The sequence below is a fragment of the Oncorhynchus nerka genome, linkage group LG18 (assembly GCF_034236695.1).
Source record: "Oncorhynchus nerka isolate Pitt River linkage group LG18, Oner_Uvic_2.0, whole genome shotgun sequence".
NCBI lineage: Eukaryota > Metazoa > Chordata > Actinopteri > Salmoniformes > Salmonidae > Oncorhynchus > Oncorhynchus nerka.
In genome coordinates this window covers 30,683,454-30,706,878 of record NC_088413.1, presented here as the reverse complement: position 1 = coordinate 30,706,878, position 23,425 = coordinate 30,683,454, and the positions used below count along the sequence as shown (strand labels likewise).

Below are 23,425 nucleotides of genomic sequence, written 5' to 3'. Positions count from 1 at the left end.
CAACACAGCATCTAGTCTGCCGGAAATTCACAAAGAAGAAGAATAAACAGAATAAACAGAAAAGACAGTACACTATTTACCAAAGATTATGGATATACTGACAAGATACATGTCTCTCTGCCCTAACAACGGGAGTAGTTGTTCACAAAGCGGCACTGCAGGCTGTCTAGCTCCCGCCTATACTTTCTTTGAATTGGTGGATACATCTCATTATTGTAATTAGGGATGCACGATATCTCGGTAAGCATATCGGAACCGGCCTCTATTAGCTAAAACAACATCATCATTGGCCCGATGTCTAGTTTAAAGCCGATGTGCAAAACCGATGTCAAAACTGACATGCATACTTATATAACGTAGGTAGATTACGTAAAATGACGTAAAATATAGCGCAACACAGCATTCCTAACCTAGCCCACAATGTCTGCTGTGTGGATCGAGCAGTTAACAAGATGAGCAGTCATTTGAAAGAGTAAGAACATTTCAGCGAGACAACTCAAAGGTGAAATCCAATAATGCCAAGATAATGGAATTCATTGCCCTTGACAATCAACCATTCTCTATCGTGGATGATGTTGACTTTCGCAGACTGGTCGAGCACCGGGACACATCACCAAGTAGGCGCTATTTATCAGGTTGCCCTAGCGGAGTAACACAGTATTGTTGAAACTCACCTCCATGAGCTACTTGCACTGCTATTAGCTTCACGACTGACATTTGGACCAGCGATGTCAGCCGCATTATGAGTCTAACAGCACAGAGGAAAGCCGTATTGCATGCTCAAGAATGTGCTGGTTCTCATACTGCTGCTGCCATTTCAATGGCATTTGAGAACATGTTTGAAACTTGGAAACATGAACACTCTGAGCTCCATTCGAACAACTGACTCGAGAAATAAGCTCAACTGCATCTGCAGCAGACGTGATACCCTGTCATGGCATTGAAACATCTGCTCAACAAAAATGCCAACACAGATCGTCGGGTTAATGAGGAAGAGAGGCCACGGACAGACAGAGCTGAAAGAGCTTGACATGTATGATGAAATCCTGGTTGAGACTGAACAAATGAACAACAAAACAGCACAGCAAGTAAGTGAAAGAAATAGGTTTTGATTACGTTTTACTGGTAATGGGGACACATATAAATGCCAACAAAATAACTATTTGGTCAGTGTGTGTGTTTCAACTGTTTAACAGTACTAGAATGCATAAAAGGCAGCTAAAATGTTTATCAGTTATCGGTATCGTTTTTTTGGAGCAAGGTAAATATTGGATATCGGTATCGGCCAAAAATGTCATCAGTGCATCCCTAATTGTAATCTTTAAAAAATATATTAAATTAGGATTGCATTCAATGGAGTGAGATGCTATGCTTACTAGCCTCATTCCATGAATATGCATAGCCATCTCGGGACAACTCTAATATAGACGTATACTATGATTCGGGGAGTGAGTTTATAAGGAAGTGTATAGGAGATGTTGTACCCACTGTGACTATTAAAATATACCCTAAACAGAAACTGGATAGATGGTAGAAGCTGAAAGAGAGTACCACCGCATTTAACCAGGTTAAGGCAACTGGGAATGGCAGAAAATAAACAGAGTAGTCATAGCCTCCGCAAGGAAATCAAACAAGAAAAATGTCAGTATAGAGACAAAGTAGAGTCAATTCAACGGCTCAAACACGATATGTATGTGTCTACAGATTTATTTAACCTTTAACCCAACACTTTAACCACTAGGTTACCTGCTGCCCCAATCACAGACTACAAAAGGAAAACCAGCCACATCTTGCTTCCAGACAAACTTAACACCTTCTTTGCCCACTTTGAGGATAACACAGTGCCACCGACGTGACCTGCTACCAAGGACTGTGAGCTCTCCTTCTCCGTGGCCAACGTGAGTAAGACATTTAAACGTGTTAACCCTCGCAAGGCTGCCGGCCCAGACGGCATTCCTAGCTGCGTCCTCAGAGCACCAACTGGCTGGTGTGTTTACCGACATTTTCATTCTCTCCCTATCCCTGTCTGCTGTCCCCACATGCTTAAAGATGGCCACCATTGCTCCTGTACCCAAGAATGCAAAGGTAACTGAACTAAATGACTATCTCACTTCTGTCATCATGAAGTGCTTTGAGAGACTAGTCAAGGATTATATCACCTCTACCTTACACCCTAGACCCACTTCAATTTTCTTACCGCCCCAGTAGGTCCACAGACGATGCAATTGCCATAACACTGCCGTATCCCATCTGGACAAGAGGAATACCTATGTAAGAATGCTGTTTATTGACTACAGCTCTGCATTCAACACCATAGTACCCTCCAAGCTCATCATTAAGCTTGAGGCCCTGGGTCTCAACCCCACCCTGTGCAATTGGGTCCTGGACTTCCTGACAGGCCGCCCAAAGGTGGTGAAGATAGGAAAAAATATCTCCACTTTGCTGATCCTCAACACTGGGGCCCCACAAGGGTGCGTGCTCAGCCCCCTCCTGTACTCCCTGTTCACCCATGACTGCGTGGTCATGCACGCCTCCAACTCAATCATCAAGTTTGCAGATGACACAACAGTAGTAGGCTTGATAATCAACAACGACGAGACAGCCTACAGGGAGGAGATGAGGGCTCTTGGAATGTGGTGTCAAGAAAACAACCTCTCACTTAACGTCAAGAAAACAAAGGAGATGATCGTGGACTTCAGGAAACAGCAGAGGAAGCACCCCCCTATCCACATTGACGGGACAGTAGTGGAGAAGGTGGAAAGTTCCTCTGCGTACATATCACTGACAAACTGAAATGGTCCACCCACACAGACAGTGTGGCGAAGAAGGTGCCACACCGCCTCTTCAACCTCAGGAGGCTGAAGAAATTTGGCTTGTCACCTAAAACCCTCAAACTTCTACAGATGCACAATTGAGAGCATCCTGTCTGACTGTATCACTGCCTGGTACAGCAACTGCACCGCCCACAACCGCAGGGCTCTCCAGAGGGTGGGGGGGGAAGGGGGGTCTGCACAACACATCACCGGGGCAAACTACCTGCCCTCCAACACACCTACAGCACCCGATGTCACAAGAAGGCCAAAAAGATCAAGGATAACAACCACCCGAGCCACTGCCTGTTCACCCCACTACCATTCAGAAGATGAGGTCAGTACAGGTGCATCAAAGCTGAGACCAAGAGACTGAAAAACAGCTTCTATCTCAAGACCATCAGACTGTTAAACAGCCATCACTAACACAGAGGCTGCTGGATACATAAGACTTTAAATCATTGGCCACTTTAATAAATGGAACACTAGTCACTTTAATAATCCATTGTAATAATATGTACATATCGTGTATTACTCATCTCATATGTATATACTGTATTCTATTTATTGTATCTTAGCCCATGCCGCTCTGACATTGCTCATCCATATATTTATAAACTGGACAGTTTTTATCTCCATCTCTTCATGGACACTCTTACAGACAGTTGTGGCTGCTTTGTGTGATGTATCGTTGTCTCTACCTTCTTGCCCTTTGTGCTGTTGTCTGTGGCCAATAATGTTTGTACCATGTTTGTTGTCATGTTGTGTTGCTATGTTGTTGTCTTAGGTCTCTCTTTATGTTGTGTTGTCTCTTTTGTCATGTGTTTTGTCCTATTTGCATTTTATAATAAGAATGTTATCCCAGCCCCGTCCCCGCATGAGGCTTTTTGGTAGGCCGTCATTGTAAATAAGAATTTGTTCATAACTGTCTTACCTAGTTAAATAAATGTTAAATTTAAACATAAAAAATCATTTCCTTTACTTAGATTCGTTAGTATTAGGTATTTGTTGTGGAATTGTTAGATATTACTTGTTAGACATTGCTGCACTGTCGGAACTAGAAGCACAAGCATTTAGCTACACTCACAATAACATCTGCTAACCATGTGTATGTGACCAATACAATTTGATTTGATATAAAGTGGTTTTTCTCCGAATTGCCGGGACGTCACGTGTCCTACTTATATCAGTACATTCGTAACAACTTAAGCATTACGAAACGTATATTCGATCAAATAAACCCACATAGTCATAACATTTTTTGTTGACCAAATTCAACTCTCATTGACCATATCTAACCACTCCTTGCTTGATTGGCGAAACAACGAAAAAACGCCACCTGCTGGAAGGAGACAGACTTTCTGCCGAGTTGGGCCTGTCTCTTCCTCTATGGTATTAGAAACTGTGAAACTGAAGAAAACGGAAGTGAACAGTGACGAAGAACAATTTCCACATTAGCGTTTTTATTGTCATTTAGACGTTTATGAACACCCTGGAACTCAAAATATGACTCATTTAACGGCACAGCATCATATACTTACCCAAGGTAGTGTTTAATTCGCATTGCAGACAGGATTTGTTTGATAGATTGTATCTAGGTAACGCTAGCTAGCTGCTAACAATGGCTAACTGTATGGCTTTTCACTCTCAAATAGCCTCCATTATGGAGGTGCTAGCGAATACAGCCGTGGCAGACATATGTAAACTCGTAGACGACGACTATGCAGTGTTTCGTTTGGAAATAACTCAAAGCCAGAAAGAAAACAGGACATTGCGGAGGAAATTACAGCTATTGGAACAGAAGGTGACACGGGAGCGCGCAGAGAGGACAATGCGAGAGCGCGTCCTCGCCAGTCGTCCCATTAGTGTCAAGATCGTCGACCGATACAGAGGAATGCCCAGAGGTACATTTTGCACAAGACCGTGGCTATCGCCCCGTTCCCGTCTGCGCATGTGTTCAGATGTATTACCCAGAATTTTGTCTTTGTCAGTTTTTGGATAGTATGCAATACTTCCCCTGATTACTTACTTAGCTGTCTTGCACAAAGACACAATATTTCCCGGAAGGCCGAGGCTGCGCAGTTTGTCACGGTTCATGTATAGCTTTGTGCCTGTCTTGCACGTGTTTTTTACATGTGTTACCCAGAATTGGGTGATGATCAGTTTTTGAATACTATGCAATAATTCCTATGATTACTTATCTAGTGCAAAGACACTATCATATTCATACCAGATTCTTGATTTACTGCATTTCCTATTATTTACTCAATGAAAACAATATGATGATTATGTTTCATGCAATCAACCTATAAATAGTATATCAATAAGTTATGAGGTGTTACCTTATATCCTTGCCAATTCTAGACATTGTCAATAGTGTACAATATACCATTGAGCATTGACAGTAGCTAATCAAACCACCTTTTTTCCCCCCAATTAATCGATGGTGAAGGACATCTCACTGGAGGCCACAGGAGCTTTGTGAAGCCAACAGGACACAATACATGGAGAGATGACCAACCAATCACTGTTGATGAGGGGAGTGGAACCTCAACCCAGCACATTATCATGATAGAGGTTAGTGTAATAGTATTACATACAGTACAGGGTAGCCTAGTGGTTAGAGCGTTGGACTAGTAACCGGAAGGTTGCAAGTTCAAACCCCCGAGCTGACAAGATACAAATCTGTCGTTCTGCCCCTGAACAGGCAGTTAACCCACTGTTCCTAGGCCGTCATTGAAAATAAGAATTTGTTCTTAACTGACTTGCCTAGTTAAATAAAGGTCAAATTAAATTAAAACATCAAATGTGGCAGGTTTATTTCAGAAAGGCTCCCATCAAACTATTTACATGTACAGTACCAGTCGTAAGTTTGGACACACCTACTCATTCAAGGGTTTTTCTTTATTTTTACTATTTTATACATTGTAGAATAATAGTGAAGACATCAAACTATAAAATAACACATATGGAATCGTGTAGTAACCAAAAAAGTGTTAAACAAATCAAAATATATTTTATATTTGAGATTCTTCAAAGTAGCCAACCTTTGCCTTGATGACAGCTTTGCATTCTCTCAACCAGCTTCAGATGGAATGCTTTTCCAACAGTTTTGAAGGAGTTCCCACATATGCTGAACACTTGTTGGATGCTTTTCCTTTACTCTGCGGTCCAACTCATCCCAAACCATCTCAATTGGGTTGAGGTCAGGTGATTGTGGAGGCCAGGTTGTCTGATGCAGCACTCAATCTCTCTCCTTCTTGTTCAAATAGCCCTTACTTAGCCTGGAGGTGTGTTGGGTCATTGTCCCACTAAACGCAAACCAGATGGGATGGCAATTCGCTGCAGAATGCTGTGGTAGCCATGCTGGTTAAGTGTGCCTTGAATTCTAAATAAATCACTGAGTGTCACCAGCAAAGCACCCCCAAACATCACACCTCCTCCATGCTTCACGGTGGGAACCACACATGCGGAGATCATCTGTTCACCTACTCTGCGACTCAAAGATACGGCAGTTGGAACCAAAAATCTAAAGTTTGGACTCATCAGACCAAAGGACAGATTTCCACCAGTCTGATGTCCATTTCCTGTGTTTCTTGGCCCAAGCAAGTCTCTTCTTCTTGTTGGTGTCCTTTAATTGTAGTTTCTTTGCAGCAATTCGACCATGAAGGCCTGATTCATGGGGCGGCAGGTAGCCTAGTGGTTAGAGCGTTGGACTAGTAACCGGAAGGTTGCAAGATCGAATCCCCGAGCTGACAAGGTACAAAATCTGTCGTTGAGCCCCTGAACAAGGCAGTTAAGACATGAAGGTCAGTCAATATGGAACATTTCACTGTTCCTAGGCTGTCATTGAAAATAAGAATTTGTTCTTAACTGACATGCATAAAGGAAAAATACAAATTCACGCAGTCTCCTCTGAACAGTTGATGTCTGTTACTTAAACTCTGTGAAGCATTTATTTACATTTAACATTTACATTTAAGTCATTTAGCAGACGCTCTTATCCAGAGCGACTTACAAATTGGTGCATTCACCTTATGACATTTGGGCTGCAATTTCTGAAGCTGGGAACTAATGAACTTATCCTTTGCAGCAAAGGTGTCTTCCTGTGGCGGTCCTCATGAAAGCCAATTTCATCATAGCGCAACTGCACTTGAAGAAACTTTAAAAGCTCTTGAAATGTTCCGTATTGATTGACCTGTCTTAAAGTAATGCTTATTTGAGCTGTTCTTGCCATAATATGGACTTGGTCTTCTACCAAAAAGGTCTTATCTTCTGTATACCCCCTACCATGTCACAACACAACTGATTGGCTCAAACGCATTAAGGAAAGAAATTCCACAAATGAACTTTTAACAAGGCACACATGTTAATTGAAATGTATTCTAGGTGACTACCTCATGAAGCTGGTTGAGAGAGTGCCAAGCTTGTGCAAAGCTGTCATCAAGGCTACTTTGAAGACTCTCAAATATAAAATATATTTTAATTGAACACTTTTTGGTTACTACATGATTCCATATGTGTTATTTAATAGTTTTGGTGTCTTCACTATTATTCTACAATGTATAAAATAGTAAAAATAAAGAAAAACCCTTGAATGAGTACGGTAGGTGTGTCCAAACTTTTGACTGGTACTGTACATCCTTATTTATCTGCAATAGGGGAGCTTGTGAGACTTCCCTACGACATTGTTATCCAATTCCACTCATGTACCAGTAACCTCCACTCTTTTTGTGTCAGTCTGCAGATACAGAGGATTCAGGTCCTGGGGTCAAGCAGGAGAGAATTGAAAGGGAGGACACAAGACACAGAAGAGACGTCCAGACTGGATTGACTGGAGCGCCCCCTGTATCCAGGGAGGACCCCTCCGCCTCGCCTCAGCCCAGGACACGACACAGCATCACGGAGGTCAGTGGAACGCCGAACAACGTCCTCAAGTCAGAGACCGACACTAAGACTTTAACTGTAACACACAGGCTCTTACCCACAGAATCTGACCACAGATCAGACTCCGAGACGCTGGGGCCACTGGGCTGTCCTCCTGCTTCCAGCTCAGAGTACTTACCGGTATTTCACCAGAGCCAGAGAACGGTTCTTTCCTGTGGAGATGGTGACGCGTTAGACACTGGTGTTGATGACCTGTCTTGTTCTTACGCTACAGAGATGGACCCTGGCAACATATCCTTGAGTTTAGAGACACAGACTCATCTGTTTAGAGGGGACTGTAACCAGTACAGTAGTAGTGTATACTCTGAAGGGTGCCTAGATAAGAAACGGGAGGTTGTAGTGGTAGACGAGGTGAAAGTGGAGGGCGACGCTCCTCCCACATGGAATGCAGATAGTCACCTAGGAGACGGACACTCACAGGGCAGAGATTTCTTAGATTACAGAGAAAGCTTAGACACAAATATAAATGTTGTCACCCACTCCCCTTTACACGCATTCAGGGATCGTGACCCATTGTCCACGTCGATGGCACCTTCCGATTCACACGGCTGCGTCGTTTTCGATCAGGTGTTTAACTCAAATGACCAAAGGGCCATGGCTCGTGGAGGGGGAGCAACATCAGGAAATAGTAAAGAGAAACGGTTCCTCTGCATGTTCTGTAACAAAGGCTTCCGCTGCCCCCAGAAGGTGGCGATCCACCAGAGGGTCCACACAGGGGAGAAACCCTTCAGCTGTACCCAGTGTCATATGTGCTTTTCCCAGGCTTGTCACCTGAAGAGGCACCAGAGGGTCCACACAGGGGAGAAACCCTACAGCTGCCCCCATTGTGAGAAGAGGTTCTCCCGCCAGGACCAGCTGAAGATGCACCTGAAGGTCCACACTGGAGAGAGGCCATTTGCCTGTACGCACTGCAAGAAAAGGTTCTCAGAGAAGGGCAACCTCAGCATACACCAGCAGAAACACCATTCCACTATGTAACATAGAAAATAACCATTCCACTCTATAGCATCTGGCGTTTAGATCAAACCCAGCATTAAAAACATAGATTAATTTTCAGTGTTATCAGCAGAAAAGATCCACAGATGCATTTAGAATAATGATAGAAACAGATTTCAGTGTTGAATATTTGTGGGTAGAATATTGCATCCAGATATTGTGTGATATATAAGCCTATAAATAAGTGCTTGAGGTGTTCCGGAAGACTGTTCTAAAAAATGGACCTCTAGGAGATAAAAAATCGGCCTAGTTTGTGCCAGTTCTTGTGGAGTAGTGGTGGACCTGAGTATTAAATGTGAATAGTGATTGAAAAGAAACAGGGAGTACGTATTTTTTTTAGTTGAAAAGAAACGGGGAGTACGTTTTTTTTATTTTATTGAAATGCATACAGATTTTAAGTTGGTTGATGTCATGAATATTAAGAACTTGAAAGCAATGGAAAAGTGGAGAGGAACTGGCACGACTGTCTGAAATGAGTTGCAGGCATCACAAAACGTTTTCGGAGACTTAATATGTTAAGGTTACTTTTGTAAGTATTGGCCTAGACCAGGGCTATTCAACTCTTACCCTACGAGGTCCAGAGCCTGCTGATTTTCTGTTCTACCTGATAATTAATTGCACCCACCTGTTGTTCCAGGTCTAAATCTGTCTGTGAGTAGAGGGGAACAATGGAGAAAGAAATACAGCACAACTGGCTCCAGAGTTGAGTTTGAGGGGCCTAGACTATATTGCAACTTAAGGATGCATTAAGGTGTATTACAGATTTAATATTATTTTACTTGAGATGAGATGTTGAATTCGTCTGATGACACAAATATCTCTCGCAATTTTATTGCAGACAAATTAAGTGGGATTTGCCCAGTTTATTTTTTCGTCAATGAAAACACCTAGGAATTTGTTAGTTTTAACACTGGGTAGTAAAGGAAATGTATAATTGTTTTATTCAACTGTTGGACCGAGGACAGACACTGGTTACAATATGCCATTTGATTATATTCCAATCGTCTAAATTCTGTAGGCTACCCGTAAAAGGCGCTGCATGGTCAATCCGACATCTGCATTGGCCGTGTAGCATTTACGGTGATACGGCCTCTGCAGAAGTCAGGGAATTCATACTTTTTGTGCTTCACGGAGCAGAGCTGTTATGAAGGAACTTGTCAAGGAAGTGAGTTTGTGTTTATACAGGACCTTCCGCCGCCCACCTACCGTCAGCCAATCATGTCAATGCGGAGATATACGGAGCCCTCTGCATTGTTACAAAATTTGGGAGGCGCAAGGCGATGCGGTACAGAGCTTAATTTGGCCTCTGCATGCTTCCGTAGGCACCGCAATTGCTTCACACATCCAATACGGAGCCTCCGACCACATTTTCAGATCGAGCATAAATAGGCTTTTAGCCTATCCATTGTCACATTATGAAAGGTGTGAAAACAGATAATAGGCTGCATTTTGTGTCCCTGGCTGAGTTGATGAGCTGATTTGGGCAATCAGTTGATTGACATGTAGAACCTACTGTAGAACGATACATTTTCCTCCAGTGTGGATGCTCGCCTACGTTTTATAGTTAGGCTGTGTATAATTTGTCAATTTAGTTATTGTCTTTGGTGTGGATTGAAAGTGTGTATTGTGTGGACTTAATAGTTCATTTTGTAAAGCTGTCAAGATGTTTGAGCCTATCCCAAGATGATTTTGATGAGCTGAGACACTTTTCTCTGGATAGTCAATTATCAGACTATTTGTTTTACTTCTTGAAAACATTGAAATAAATGCAATTCACTTGTGGGCCTAATGTAGGCTCAGGCTTGCCACTAGATCACCCAGCACTGGGCGAGAACTCATGAGGCTCGGAGCCAAAGCACGCTGCTTAGACCTCGGCAGGTCACAATGCTGTAGCAAGCCGTAAGAATACAATGAATACCAGTGGCGGTCAATGTCGTTTAAGATGAGGGAGGTCAATTATATTTTTTTACGAGCATGGCCTTATTTATATTACAGCATATTGGATGGCAGTCATTCATATTCCATTCACCCAGTTCAATGTAACATCGATAGGTTTAGGCTACAATGTGTTACTCTATACCCATCATGAGGTTGCTACAAGCTAGCCTATGAATGAACGTTTACAACGTAGGTGCACACAGGTCGAGAGAAAGATTTGAGGTGACCGACAGTGACACCGTCGTAGAAACTTTTACACAGGGAGACTCAAAGTCAATCTTAAATGAATCATTGTTTATTTTCATGCATGTGACAGACCAATACCTCATGTGACTTCTCTCTAAGCTGAAACCTTGAAACTGAGAGATCCCTTTCTCTAAACAAGGTTCTGGGGGTACTGCCAAATTCAGATACTGATAGTGAGGATTCGTTCAACCAGTCACTTGCATGAACCAAGAAATTGGTTATTAGAAAAGCACACACTTAAAAATGTCTATCACATTCTCACTTGTGGGACAATAATCGTTACATTTTAAGGTAAGCATTAGATTTTAGCTTCTATATCATATTTATAATAAAGTAAAGGAAATCAACACATTAAACCGGACACTTTATCATTTCAAACCCTTCTTTCTGGGTTGTACTTTTAAAACCATTGCAGTAGAATGTTTTAACTTAACCTTCGCTTCATACAGTTGAAGTCAGAAGTTTACTTACACTTAGGTTGGAGTCATTAAAACTTCACATTTCTTGTTAGCAAATTATAGTTTTGGCAAGTCGGTTAGGACATCTACTTTGTGCATGACACAAGTAATTTTTCCAACAATTGTTTACAGACGGATTATTTCACTTTTAATTCACTGTATCATAATTCCAGTGGGTCAGAAATTTACATACACTAAGTTGACTGTGCCTTTAAACAGCTTGGAAATTTAAAAAAAATGATGTCATGCTTTAGAAGCATCTAATAGACTAATTGACATCATTTGAGTCAATTGGAGGTGTACCTGTGGATGTATTTCAAGGCCTACCTTCAAACTCAGTGCCTATTTGTTTGACATCAATGGAAAATCAAAAGAAATCAGCCAAGACCTCAGAAAATAAATTGTAAACCTCCACAATTCTGGTTCATCCTTGGGAGCAATTTCCAAACGCCTGAAGGTACCACGTTCATCTGTACAAGCAATAGTACGCAAGTATAAACACCATGGGACCACGCAGCCGTCATACCGCTCAGGAAGGAGACGCGTTCTGTCTCCTAGAGATTAACGTAATTTGGTGCGAAAAGTGCAAATCAATCCCAGAACAGCAGCAAAGGACCTTGTGAAGATGCTGGAGGAAACGGGTACAAAAGTATCTATATCCACAGTAAAACGAGTCCTATATCGACATAGCCTGAATGGCCACTCAGCAAGGAAGAAGCCACTGCTCCAAAACCACCATAAAAAAGCCAGACTACGGTTTGCAACTGAACATGGGGACAAAGATCGTACTTTTTGGAGAAATGTCCTTTGGTGTGATAAAACAAAAATAGAACTGTTTGGCCATAACGGCCATCGTTATGTTTGGAGGAAAAAGGGGGATGCTTGCAAGCTGAAGAACACCATCCCAACCGTGAAGCACGGGGGTAGCAGCATCATGTTGTGGGGGTGCTATGCTGCAGAAGGGACTTGCGCACTTCACAAAATAGATGGCATTATGAAGAAGGAATATTATGTGGATATATTGAAGCAACATCTCAAGACATCAGTCAGGAAGTTAAAGCTGGGTCACAAATGGATCTTCCAAATGAACAATGACCCCAAGCATACTTCCAAAGTTGTGGCAAAATGGCTTAAGGACAACAAAGTCAAGGTATTGGAGTGGCCATCACAAAGCCCTGACTTCAATCCTATAGAAAATTTGTGGGCAGAATTGAAAAAGCGTGTGTGAGCAAGGAGGCCAACAAAACTAACTCAGTTACACCAGCTCTGTCAGGAGGAATGGGCCACAATTCACCCAACTTATTGTGGGAAGCTTGTGGAAGGCTACCCAAAACGTTTGACCCAAGTTAAGCAATTTAAAGGCAATGCTACCAAATACGAATTGAGTGTCAAATGTCAAAGAAAATAACACCGTTTTACTTTTTTTTTTCCAAATTGGTTTATACTCCCTTATCTTGGCGATCTCACTACAGAGTTACAGGGTCAGGGAGTTGAGGGCTAATCCTTAGGCAGAAATCCCGACCATCCAGCAGACCCAATCTGGTGAAATTTGTTATTGAAGCAAGACAAAAAAACAAAGAAAACAAAAACAACAGCAATATACATATCACTTGATGTGGGGAAAACTTTAATCCATTTGAGTAACTGTCAACCATTACCAACACATTTTTTCCTTTTACAAGCAGGCATGTGAAGAAAATCTATTTGCATATTTACCAAAGGGCCACAGGGGACTGGTAATTCCCCCTTTGGACACGACTCACATCGTGATTCATGCGTCCAAAAAAACCAACACTGCCTTTTCCCTTGATGATTCCATCTTAACTTAATAAAAAATAGACTAGAGACAGATGTCCCTCATTCAGGGGCAGCACACTCTCTCTCTCCTTCTCGTGTTCTGAATCACACACAGGACTGTTGATGATAAATTATAAAACTTCCTCTTAATTATTATTGTTTCCATAGTACATTTAAATGTCACCCAATATCTCCAGTCTTTCTAGTGAGGGTGATCAGGCTTCACCAGAAAGTGAGGTCAGAGGTCATTCAACCCATTAAGTGAGTGTTTGTTTCCGCTGTACCTCAGACATTATTTAAAGATAAAGATATTTCAAACATTCTGTGTACCAGGTTTAGTTTTTCAGTACATTTCATATCAAGATTATTTAAGTGTGCAACCAGAACTCTAAAAAGTTTAACTTCCAAAATGTTTATTTGTGTACCCTTTAAGTTGCATAATTTCTAACCCGTGAAAAACCACTAAAACAAAAATAAAAAGACCCCACACAATAAATCAGAGTACAAACCACTAACAAATATTAATTAACAAGTGGGTTGTGTGGGTGCTGGCTTGTGTGTGGTAAAACTTGTAGGGTAAAAACAAACAAAATGGCCAGGCCTTAGCTAGCAGTCAAGCTGAATAGGCCTCTTCTAAAGTTAAAAATCCCAGAGCCTGTCTCTTGTTACCATTGTCATTTTGACCTGTTGCGTTGACATACAGTTCTGTACAAACTGTCCCTGGGACATAAAATGGTCAAAATAAGGAACCTGTTGTTTAGCAAATCTACTAGGACCTTCAAAAAGTTGGTGCTGGCTTATCAGCTCAATATTCGTGACTAAAAACATTTACTTGGATCTACTTCAATTCTGGACACAGTTCCACGTAATGGAAACAGGCTGTTTTAAATTATATTACCTTCTTACTTAAATCACTGGTGCTAGCCAAACTATAGAATAATAATTGGAAATTGTCATAAACGTGTCATTTCAATTATTCACAGATTTTCCCACTGTGTCCCTTACAGACAGTTTTTTTTTCAGTGAGTACTGGCGGCTAGCTGTTCCACAGGAAGCTTATCTCTAACCCAAATACTAGATATCGGCCTCCCTCTTCAAATTACTAAGATATTGCATTAGTGCTATCTGAAAGCCACTTACCATTCACTTTCACTTTGTTCCTTTCCTTTGTTCCTTCAAACTTATTAAATGTCTATTTAAAGATTCATATGTAATTTATTTATTTGACCTTTTATTTTACTAGGCAAGTCAGTTAAGAACAAATTCTTATTTTCAATGACGGCCTAGGAACAGTGGGTTAACTACCTGTTCAGGGGCAGAACGACAGATTTGTACCTTGTCAGCTCGGGGATTTGACAGAACAACAAAAGAAAGGGAATATTGAATGATCCCCAATGATCCATCGCATCTCCCAAAAACTTTTAACATACATCTGTAAAATGATAGTCTAGAAACTAAAGCTTTGGTTGTCTTCCTCTCAGGCTTTCATGTCTTCTGCTTAAACCTCCTCAATGTCCACCTCCTGAACTTCAGACTCTGAGGCCTCATCTTCACTGTCACTTTCCAACCTTGTTGAGGATGGCTCGTTGTCAGGCTCAAAAACCTCAAATTTGCCCGGATGGCCACCAATTTTTCAATTGGTCAGCCTGTTATGTGCTTTGGTGTGTGTGTTCCCAAACAAGGACCATTGTGCTCTGAGGCGGCTGATGTTGGTGGGATGTGGAGGATGATGGAGGCAACAGGGGAAAGAGCCTCAGATCCGCAAAGTCCCTTCCACCAGGTGGCTGATGAGATACACTACCGTTCAAAAGTTTGGGGTTACCTAGAAATGTCCTTGTTTTTGAAAGAAAAGCACATTTTTTTGTCCGTTGAAATAACATCAAATTGATCAGAAATACAGTAAATTACTATTGTAGCTGGAAATATTTACAGCAGCCATCACTCCTGTGTTCCAATGGCACGTTGTGTTAGCTAATCCAAGTTTATAATTTTAAAAAGCTAATTGATCATTAGAAAACCGTTTTGCAATTATGTTAGCACAGCTGAAAACTGTTGTTCTGATTTAAAGAAGCAATAAAACTGGCCTTCTTTAGACTAGTTGATTATCTGGAGCATCAGCATTTATAGGTTTGATTACAGGCTCAAAATGGCCAGAAACAAATTACTTTCTGATGAAACTCATCAGTCTATTCTTGTTCTGAGAAATGAATGCTATTCCATGCGATAAATTGCCAAGAAACTGAAGATATCGTACAACGCTGTGTACTACTCCCTTCACAGAACAGTGCAAACTGGCTCTAACCAGAATAGAAAGAGTGGGAGGCCCCGGTGCTGGCCTTCTAGGCAGAGTTCCTCTGTCCAGTGTCTGTTATTTTGCCCATCTTTTCTTTTTATTGGCCAGTCTGAGATATGGCTTTTTCTTTGCAACTTTGCCTAGAAGGCCAGCAACCCGGAGTCACCTCTTCATTGTTGACGTTGAGACTGGTGTTTTGCGAATACTATTTAATGAAGCTGCCAGTTGAGGACTTGTGAGGCGTCTTTTGGTATTTATTTTTAGGTGGGGGGTAGGATTCATTTAAGAGGTAGGGTTTAACTCTCAGACCATGAGAAACCAGATTCTCTGGTCTGATGAAACCAAGAGTCACATCTGGAGGAAACCTGGCACCATCCCTACGGTGAAGCATGTTGGTGGCAGCATCATGCCTTGGGGATGTTCTTCAGCAGCCGGGACTGGGAGACTATTCAGGATCGAGGGAAAGATGAACGGAGCACAGAGATCCTTGATGAAAACCTGTTCCAGAGCGCTCAGGACCTCCGACTGAGGCGAAGGTTCACCTTCCAACAGGACACTGACCCTAAGCACACAGCCAAGACAACGCAGGAGTGGCTTCGGGACAAGTCTCTGAATATCCTTGAGTGGCCGAGCCAGAGCCCGGACATGAAGCCGATCGAACATCTCTGGAGAGACCTGAAAATAACTGTGCAGGGATGCTCCCCATCTAACCTGACAGAGCTTGAGAGTATCTGCAGAGAAGAAACTCCCCAAGTATAGGTGCGCCAAGCTTGTAACGTCATACTCAAGAAGACGCAAGGCTGTAATTGCTGCCAAAGGTGCTTCAACAAAGTACTGAGTAAAGGGTCTGAATACTTATGTAAAACAGTTGTTTATACATTTGCAAAAATGTCTAAACCTTTGTCATTATGGGGTATTGTGTGGAGATTGAGGAAAAAAACAATTGAATACATTTGAGAATAAAACTAACGTAACAAAATGTGGAAAAAGTCAAGGAATCTGGATACTTTCCAAATGCACTGTGTAGTGTACACACATACTAACGAACACGTCAATATAGTTTAGTCAGGTTTGTATGATGTTGACTTGACTTCATAGCTGACTCATATTTACCCACAACATCATATTTACAGTGGGGCAAAAAAGTATTTAGTCAGCCACCAATTGTGCAAGTTCTCCCACTTAAAAATATGAGAGAGGCCTGTAATTTTCACCATAGGTACACATCAACTATGATAGACAAAATGAGGGGGGGAAAATCCAGAAAATCACATTGTAGAATTTTTTATGAATTTATTTGGAAATTATGGTGGAAAAATAAGTATTTGGTCAATAACATTTACATTACATTTAAGTCATTTAGCAGACGCTCTTATCCAGAGCGACTTAAAAATTGGTGCATTCACCTTATGACATCCAGTGGAGCAGCCACTTTACAATAGTGCATCTAAATCTTTTAAGGGGGGTGAGAAGGATTACTTTATCCTATCCTAGGTATTCCTTAAAGAGGTGGGGTTTCAGGTGTCTCCGGAAGGTGGTGATTGACTCCGCTGTCCTGGCGTCGTGAGGGAGTTTGTTCCACCATTGGGGGGCCAGAGCAGCGAACAGTTTTGACTGGGATGAGCGGGAACTGTACTTCCTCAGTGGTAGGGAGGCGAGCAGGCCAGAGGTGGATGAACGCAGTGCCCTTGTTTGGGTGTAGGGCCTGATCAGAGCCTGGAGGTACTGAGGTGCCGTTCCCCTCACAGCTCCGTAGGCAAGCACCATGGTCTTGTAGCGGATGCGAGCTTCAACTGGAAGCCAGTGGAGCGGAGGAGCGGGGTGACGTGAGAGAACTTGGGAAGGTTGAACACCAGACGGGCTGCGGCGTTCTGGATGAGTTGTAGGGGTTTAATGGCACAGGCAGGAGCCCAGCCAACAGCGAGTTGCAGTAATCCAGACGGGAGATGACAAGTGCCTGGATTAGGACCTGCGCCGCTTCCTGTGTGAGGCAGGGTCGTACTCTGCAGATGTTGTAGAGCATGAACCTACAGGAACGGGCCACCGCCTTGATGTTAGTTGAGAACGACAGGGTGTTGTCCAGGATCACGCCAAGGTTCTTAGCGCTCTGGGAGGAGGACACAGTGGAGTTGTCAACCGTGATGGCGAGATCATGGAACGGGCAGTCCTTCCCCGGGAGGAAGAGCAGCTCCGTCTTGCCGAGGTTCAGCTTGAGGTGGTGATCCGTCATCCACACTGATATGTCTGCCAGACATGCAGAGATGCGATTCGCCACCTGGTCATCAGAAGGGGGAAAGGAGAAGATTAATTGTGTGTCGTCTGCATAGCAATGATAGGAGAGACCATGTGAGGTTATGACAGAGCCAAGTGACTTGGTGTATAGCGAGAATAGAGAGGGCCTAGAACAGAGCCCTGGGGGACACCAGTGGTGAGAGCACGTGGTGAGGAGACGGATTCTCGCCACGCCACCTGGTAGGAGCGACCTGTCAGGTAGGACGCAATCCAAGCGTGGGCCGCGCCGGAGATGCCCAACTCGGAGAGGGTGGAGAGGAGGATCTGATGGTTCACAGTATCGAAGGCAGCCGATAGGTCTAGAAGGATGAGAGCAGAGGAGAGAGAGTTAGCTTTAGCAGTGCGGAGCGCCTCCGTGATACAGAGAAGAGCAGTCTCAGTTGAATGACTAGTCTTGAAACCTGACTGATTTGGATCAAGGTCATTCTGAGAGAGATAGCGGGAGAGCTGGCCAAGGACGGCACGTTCAAGAGTTTTGGAGAGAAAAGAAAGAAGGGATACTGGTCTGTAGTTGTTGACATCGGAGGGATCGAGTGTAGGTTTTTTCAGAAGGGGTGCAACTCTCGCTCTCTTGAAGACGGAAGGGACGTAGCCAGCGGTCAGGGATGAGTTGATGAGCGAGGTGAGGTAAGGGAGAAGGTCTCCGGAAATGGTCTGGAGAAGAGAGGAGGGGATAGGGTCAAGCGGGCAGGTTGTTGGACGGCCGGCCGTCACAAGACGCGAGATTTCATCTGGAGAGAGAGGGGAGAAAGAGGTCAGAGCACAGGGTAGGGCAGTGTGAGCAGAACCAGCGGTGTCGTTTGACGGATGTGTTAGCAAACGAGGATCGGATGTCGTCGACCTTCTTTTCAAAATGGTTGACGAAGTCATCTGCAGAGAGGGAGGAGGGGGAGGGGGAGAGGATTCAGGAGGGAGGAGAAGGTGGCAAAGAGCTTCCTAGGGTTAGAGGCAGATGCTTGGAATTTAGAGTGGTAGAAAGTGGCTTTAGCAGCAGAGACAGAAGAGGAAAATGTAGAGAGGAGGGAGTGAAAGGATGCCAGGTCCGCAGGGAGGCGAGTTTTCCTCCATTTCCGCTCGGCTGCCCGGAGCCCTGTTCTGTGAGCTCGCAATGAGTCGTCGAGCCACGGAGCGGGAGGGGAGGACCGAGCCGGCCTGGAGGATAGGGGACATAGAGAGTCAAAGGATGCAGAAAGGGAGGAGAGGAGGGTTGAGGAGGCAGAATCAGGAGATAGGTTGGAGAAGGTTTGAGCAGAGGGAAGAGATGATAGGATGGAAGAGGAGAGAGAAGCGGGGGGAGAGAGAGCGAAGGTTGGGACGGCGCGATACCATCCGAGTAGGGGCAGTGTGGGAAGTGTTGGATGAGAGCGAGAGGGAAAAGGATACAAGGTAGTGGTCGGAGACTTGGAGGGAGTTGCAATGAGGTTAGTGGAAGAACAGCATCTAGTAAAGATGAGGTCGAGCGTATTGCCTGCCTTGTGAGTAGGGGGAAGGTGAGAGGGAGAGGTCAAAAGAGGAGAGGAGTGGAAAGAAGGAGGCAGAGAGGAATGAGTCAAAGGTAGACGTGGGGAGGTTAAAGTCGCCCAGAACTGTGAGAGGTGAGCCGTCCTCAGGAAAGGAGCTTATCAAGGCATCAAGCTCATTGATGAACTCTCCGAGGAACCTGGAGGGCGATAAATGATAAGGATGTTAAGCTTGAAAGGGCTGGTAACTGTGACAGCATGGAATTCAAAGGAGGCGATAGACAGATGGGTAAGGGGAGAAAGAGAGAATGACCACTTGGGAGAGATGAGGATCCCGGTGCCACCACCCCGCTGACCAGAAGCTCTCGGGTGTGCGAGAACACGTGGGCGGACGAAGAGAGAGCAGTAGGAGTAGCAGTGTTATCTGTGGTGATCCATGTTTCCGTCAGTGCCAAGAAGTCGAGGGACTGGAGGGAGGCATAGGCTGAGATGAACTCTGCCTTGTTGGCCGCAGATCAGCAGTTCCAGAGGCTACCGGAGACCTGGAACTCCACGTGGGTCGTGCGCGCTGGGACCACCAGATTAGGTGGCCGCGGCCACGCGGTGTGGAGCGTTTGTATGGTCTGTGCAGAGAGGAGAGAACAGGGATAGACAGACACATAGTTGACAGGCTACAGAAGAGGCTACGCTAATGCAAAGGAGATTGGAATGACAAGTGGACTACACGTCTCGAATGTTCAGAAAGTTGAGCTTACGTAGCAAGAATCTTATTGACTAAAATGATAAAAAATGATACAGTACTGCTGAAGTAGGCTAGGTGGCAGTGGCTGCGTTGTTGATTACGTTATGTTGCGTAAAAGAACGACAATAGCTGGCTAGGTAACCTAGAAAATCGCTCTAGACTACACAATTATCTTTGATACAGAGACGGCTATGTAGCTAGCTATGTAGCTAGCTACGATCAAACAAATCAAACCGTTGTACTGTAATGAAATGAAATGAAAATGTGATACTACCTGTGGAGCGAGGCGGAATGCGACCGGGTTGTTGAGTTCTAATCGGTAGACGTTGGCTAGCTGTTAGCTAGCTAGCAGTGTCTCCTACGTTAAGGACGACAAATAGCTGGCTGCGTTGTTGATTCAGGGGCTAGCTGGCTAGCTAGCTAGCAGTGTTGATTACGTTGCGTTAAAAGAACGACAATAGCTGGCTAGGTAACCTAGAAAATCGCTCTAGACTACACAATTATCTACACAATTATCTTTGATACAGAGACGGCTATGTAGCTAGCTATGTAGACGGTGGGCGTTAACTAGCTGGCTAGCTGCTGGGCAGATACGTTAGGACGACGAAATACGATAATTACGCAATTATCTTTGATACAAAGACGGCTATGTAGCTAGCTAAGAAGAAATTGCTAAGATTAGACAAATCAAACCGTTGTACTATAATGAAATGTAATGAAAAGTTATACTACCTGCAGACCGAAGTGCGGATGCGACTGCTCGCTCCAACCCGGAAGTTGGAGCGTTTCTCAATACTTTGTTATATACCCTTTGTTGGCAATGACAATGACAATTATCTGTGTGTGTACATACCTGAGGGAGTGTACATCTGTGTAATCTGTATCACCCGTCTCTTCCAGGAGGAGGAGGGTCCAGAGGTGCTGCTGGTGAAGGAGGAGGGGTATGATGAGGTTCTATGGAACCCAGAGGGGACCATGGTCATGGAGGACAACAAGACTACACCTCCTTCTGAACCCACAGAGGAACCAGCTGAGCAGCACAGGACCACACACAGTCTCACTGAGGTGAGCCCACTGAACTACTGTCTGAATGGTATTAGTTTGGGCCGTATTCCACTAAGCCTCTCAGAGTAGGAGTGCTGAAGTAGGATCAGTTTTGTAATTTTAGATCACAAGACTATGTAGACAAGTGCGGGACCTGATCCTCGATCACCACTTCTACTCTGAGACTCTTTGTGTATAAGGGCACTGGTTTTGATATATTGTCTGGTAGTGTGGGACCATGCCTTTGAATTATCAAACCATTCATTAAAGAAGGTCAAGTAATCAAATCAACTAACACGTTTGCATAATACTCACAGCAACCCCTCAATGCCCGATCAGAAGATGCTCCATAGAAGGGTGCTCATTTCAGATTTCTTGATCCAACATCCTTTCACTCTGTATCTCTTACAGTCAGTAGACATGGAGGATGGGAAGCCTGATCTGCTGATTGTCAAAGAAGAGACAATAGAAGACGAACCAGAGAGTATTGATCTGCTGAGTGGACTAAAGCTGGGGGAGGAAGGTAAGGGAGAAATAATAGTCTACATACAGTAATAGATCTTCAATGGAAATAGTGATGTACCTGGCTATTATTTTTCCTTAATTTTCTTCATTCATAAAATGAAATTTGTTTACATACAAAAAAACACAATGTATGAAAATGCTCAGGTAATTGACAATAAAAATCCATATGTAGAATGTTCTCTGCCATGTTTGTGAAGTCTATTTTGTAACCTCTTCCTGCAGGTGGTTGGCTGGAGGCTAACAGAGGAGACTGGGCAACCATCTTGGATTCCCAGTCCGGTGCAGCCAAAGGCCAAAGAGACATCACTGATCAGGCCAGGACCAGAGGCGATATAATGGAGGTCAGTGGATGGGACAGCATCCTCAACTCTCAGCGGGGGAACGTTAACCACAACCAGAAACTGACAGTTGAACACAAAACAACAACCAAATTTAGTCTCCATGACAACAGACTGGCTGAGACCAGGGCGAGGCGTAGATTTGGTCTGCAGGGTCGGGGAGGTGTCCGTATGCGGTTGGAGAGAACAGACACAGACTCTGCTGGTGATGCTCCGTCCTGCTCCTATAGTGGTGATTCAGAGAGACTGATGGCGCCTCAGGTTAACCCCCTAACAGGTGCTGCCTTCAGCCTGCCTTCTATAGGATCTATCAACTGGAACATGGACCCTGCGACAACACAGACACTCCCTGGCCTTCATCCTCCTCACACTCTCCTAATGTTAAACCAGACCTCAGACAATGCCAGTGACTCAACACTAAATGGCTACACAATCCCATTGACAAATGACAGTAGTAGAGACGTAATCTGTAAATCTGGCAGCGCCAAAGAGAAGCGCTTCCCATGTTCATTCTGTGGGAAAGCCTTCAGTTTTCCCAAACAGGTGGAGATCCACCAGAGGACTCACACAGGGGAGAAACCATTCAACTGTACACAGTGTTATATGCGCTTCGCCCGGGCTGGCCACCTGAAGAGCCATCAGAGGGTCCACACAGGGGAGAAACCCTTCAGCTGCTCTCAGTGTGAGAAGAGGTTCTCCCACCAGCACCAGCTGAAGAGGCACCTCAAGGTCCACACGGGAGAGAGGCCGTTTGCCTGTACGCACTGCGAGAAGAGGTTCTCAGAGAGGAGCTACCTCAGGATACACCAGCAGAAAATGCACATCGTCCATGTATAGACATGTAATGTAGTACTCGTTCGTTTGTTTGTAATTAATTATGTTCGTTTTGGATGTAGTAGGGAACTGGATGAGGTGACCTGAGGAAATAATGAGTATGATGAGGCAGAGTAGATGATATGGTGATCGTTGGTGTGATGGTGTCTGTAAAAATGCTTCACTGATGTAAAGTGAACCTTGTCCTGTTTGATGCTGGTGTTTTATAATGAGGAAATGATAGTATCTTAATTCATGTTTACTTGACATGAAGTAGTGAAGATGTGTCTAATGTTGAACCTTTTCCAAAGTATTCTATCAAAGCGATGGTACCAGATTTATATAAAAGGTAGTGTTACCATAGTGAAGTTATTCTACTTGTGATTGCTATTTTGTTTAAATTAAATTCTAAATTGACTCTGCTGACTGACTTGGTTAATTTGTATCATTTTTTTATATATATATTTTAGAATACACTCTAATGGCTCCATATTGTTAGGTACTTCAGTTTTCAAGATGGGCTTGACTGTGGTTCAGATTTTATAATGTCATGTTTCTGTGTATGCAAGAAAGAGTTTGTAAATTAAGTTTTCTGCTTTTCAGTATAATCTTTGTTTGCAGTCTGTAGTCAATGAAGACCTGCCGATCCGGTGTTCCTGGCGACTGGGCAGGATCATGGATCAGGAGCTGTCGCTCTTCCTTCCCGAGTCAGAACAAAGGCCCCAA

At 43.7% G+C, this 23,425-nt stretch overlaps 1 protein-coding gene across 1 annotated transcript; it reads left to right on the top strand.

Moving 5' to 3' along the window:
• Nucleotides 1-4,216: 4,216 nt before the first annotated feature.
• Nucleotides 4,217-23,121, top strand: LOC115145650 (zinc finger E-box-binding homeobox protein zag-1-like). Its single transcript, XM_029687172.2, has 6 exons — nucleotides 4,217-4,714; nucleotides 5,263-5,387; nucleotides 7,551-7,718; nucleotides 20,880-21,044; nucleotides 21,435-21,546; nucleotides 21,771-23,121. The coding sequence occupies exons 1-6, from the start codon at nucleotides 4,432-4,434 to the stop codon at nucleotides 22,721-22,723; spliced, it is 1,806 nt and encodes a 601-aa protein (XP_029543032.2). The 5' UTR covers nucleotides 4,217-4,431; the 3' UTR covers nucleotides 22,724-23,121.
• Nucleotides 23,122-23,425: the final 304 nt, after the last annotated feature.

Coding starts and splice junctions, on each gene's coding strand:
- LOC115145650 (XM_029687172.2), top strand. CDS start 4,432: ATGGCTAACTGTATGGCTTTTCACTCTCAAATAGCCTCCATTATGGAG. Junction 4,715..5,262: donor ATACAGAGGAATGCCCAGAG/GTACATTTTGCA, acceptor TCGATGGTGAAG/GACATCTCACTGGAGGCCAC. Junction 5,388..7,550: donor AGCACATTATCATGATAGAG/GTTAGTGTAATA, acceptor TTTTTGTGTCAG/TCTGCAGATACAGAGGATTC.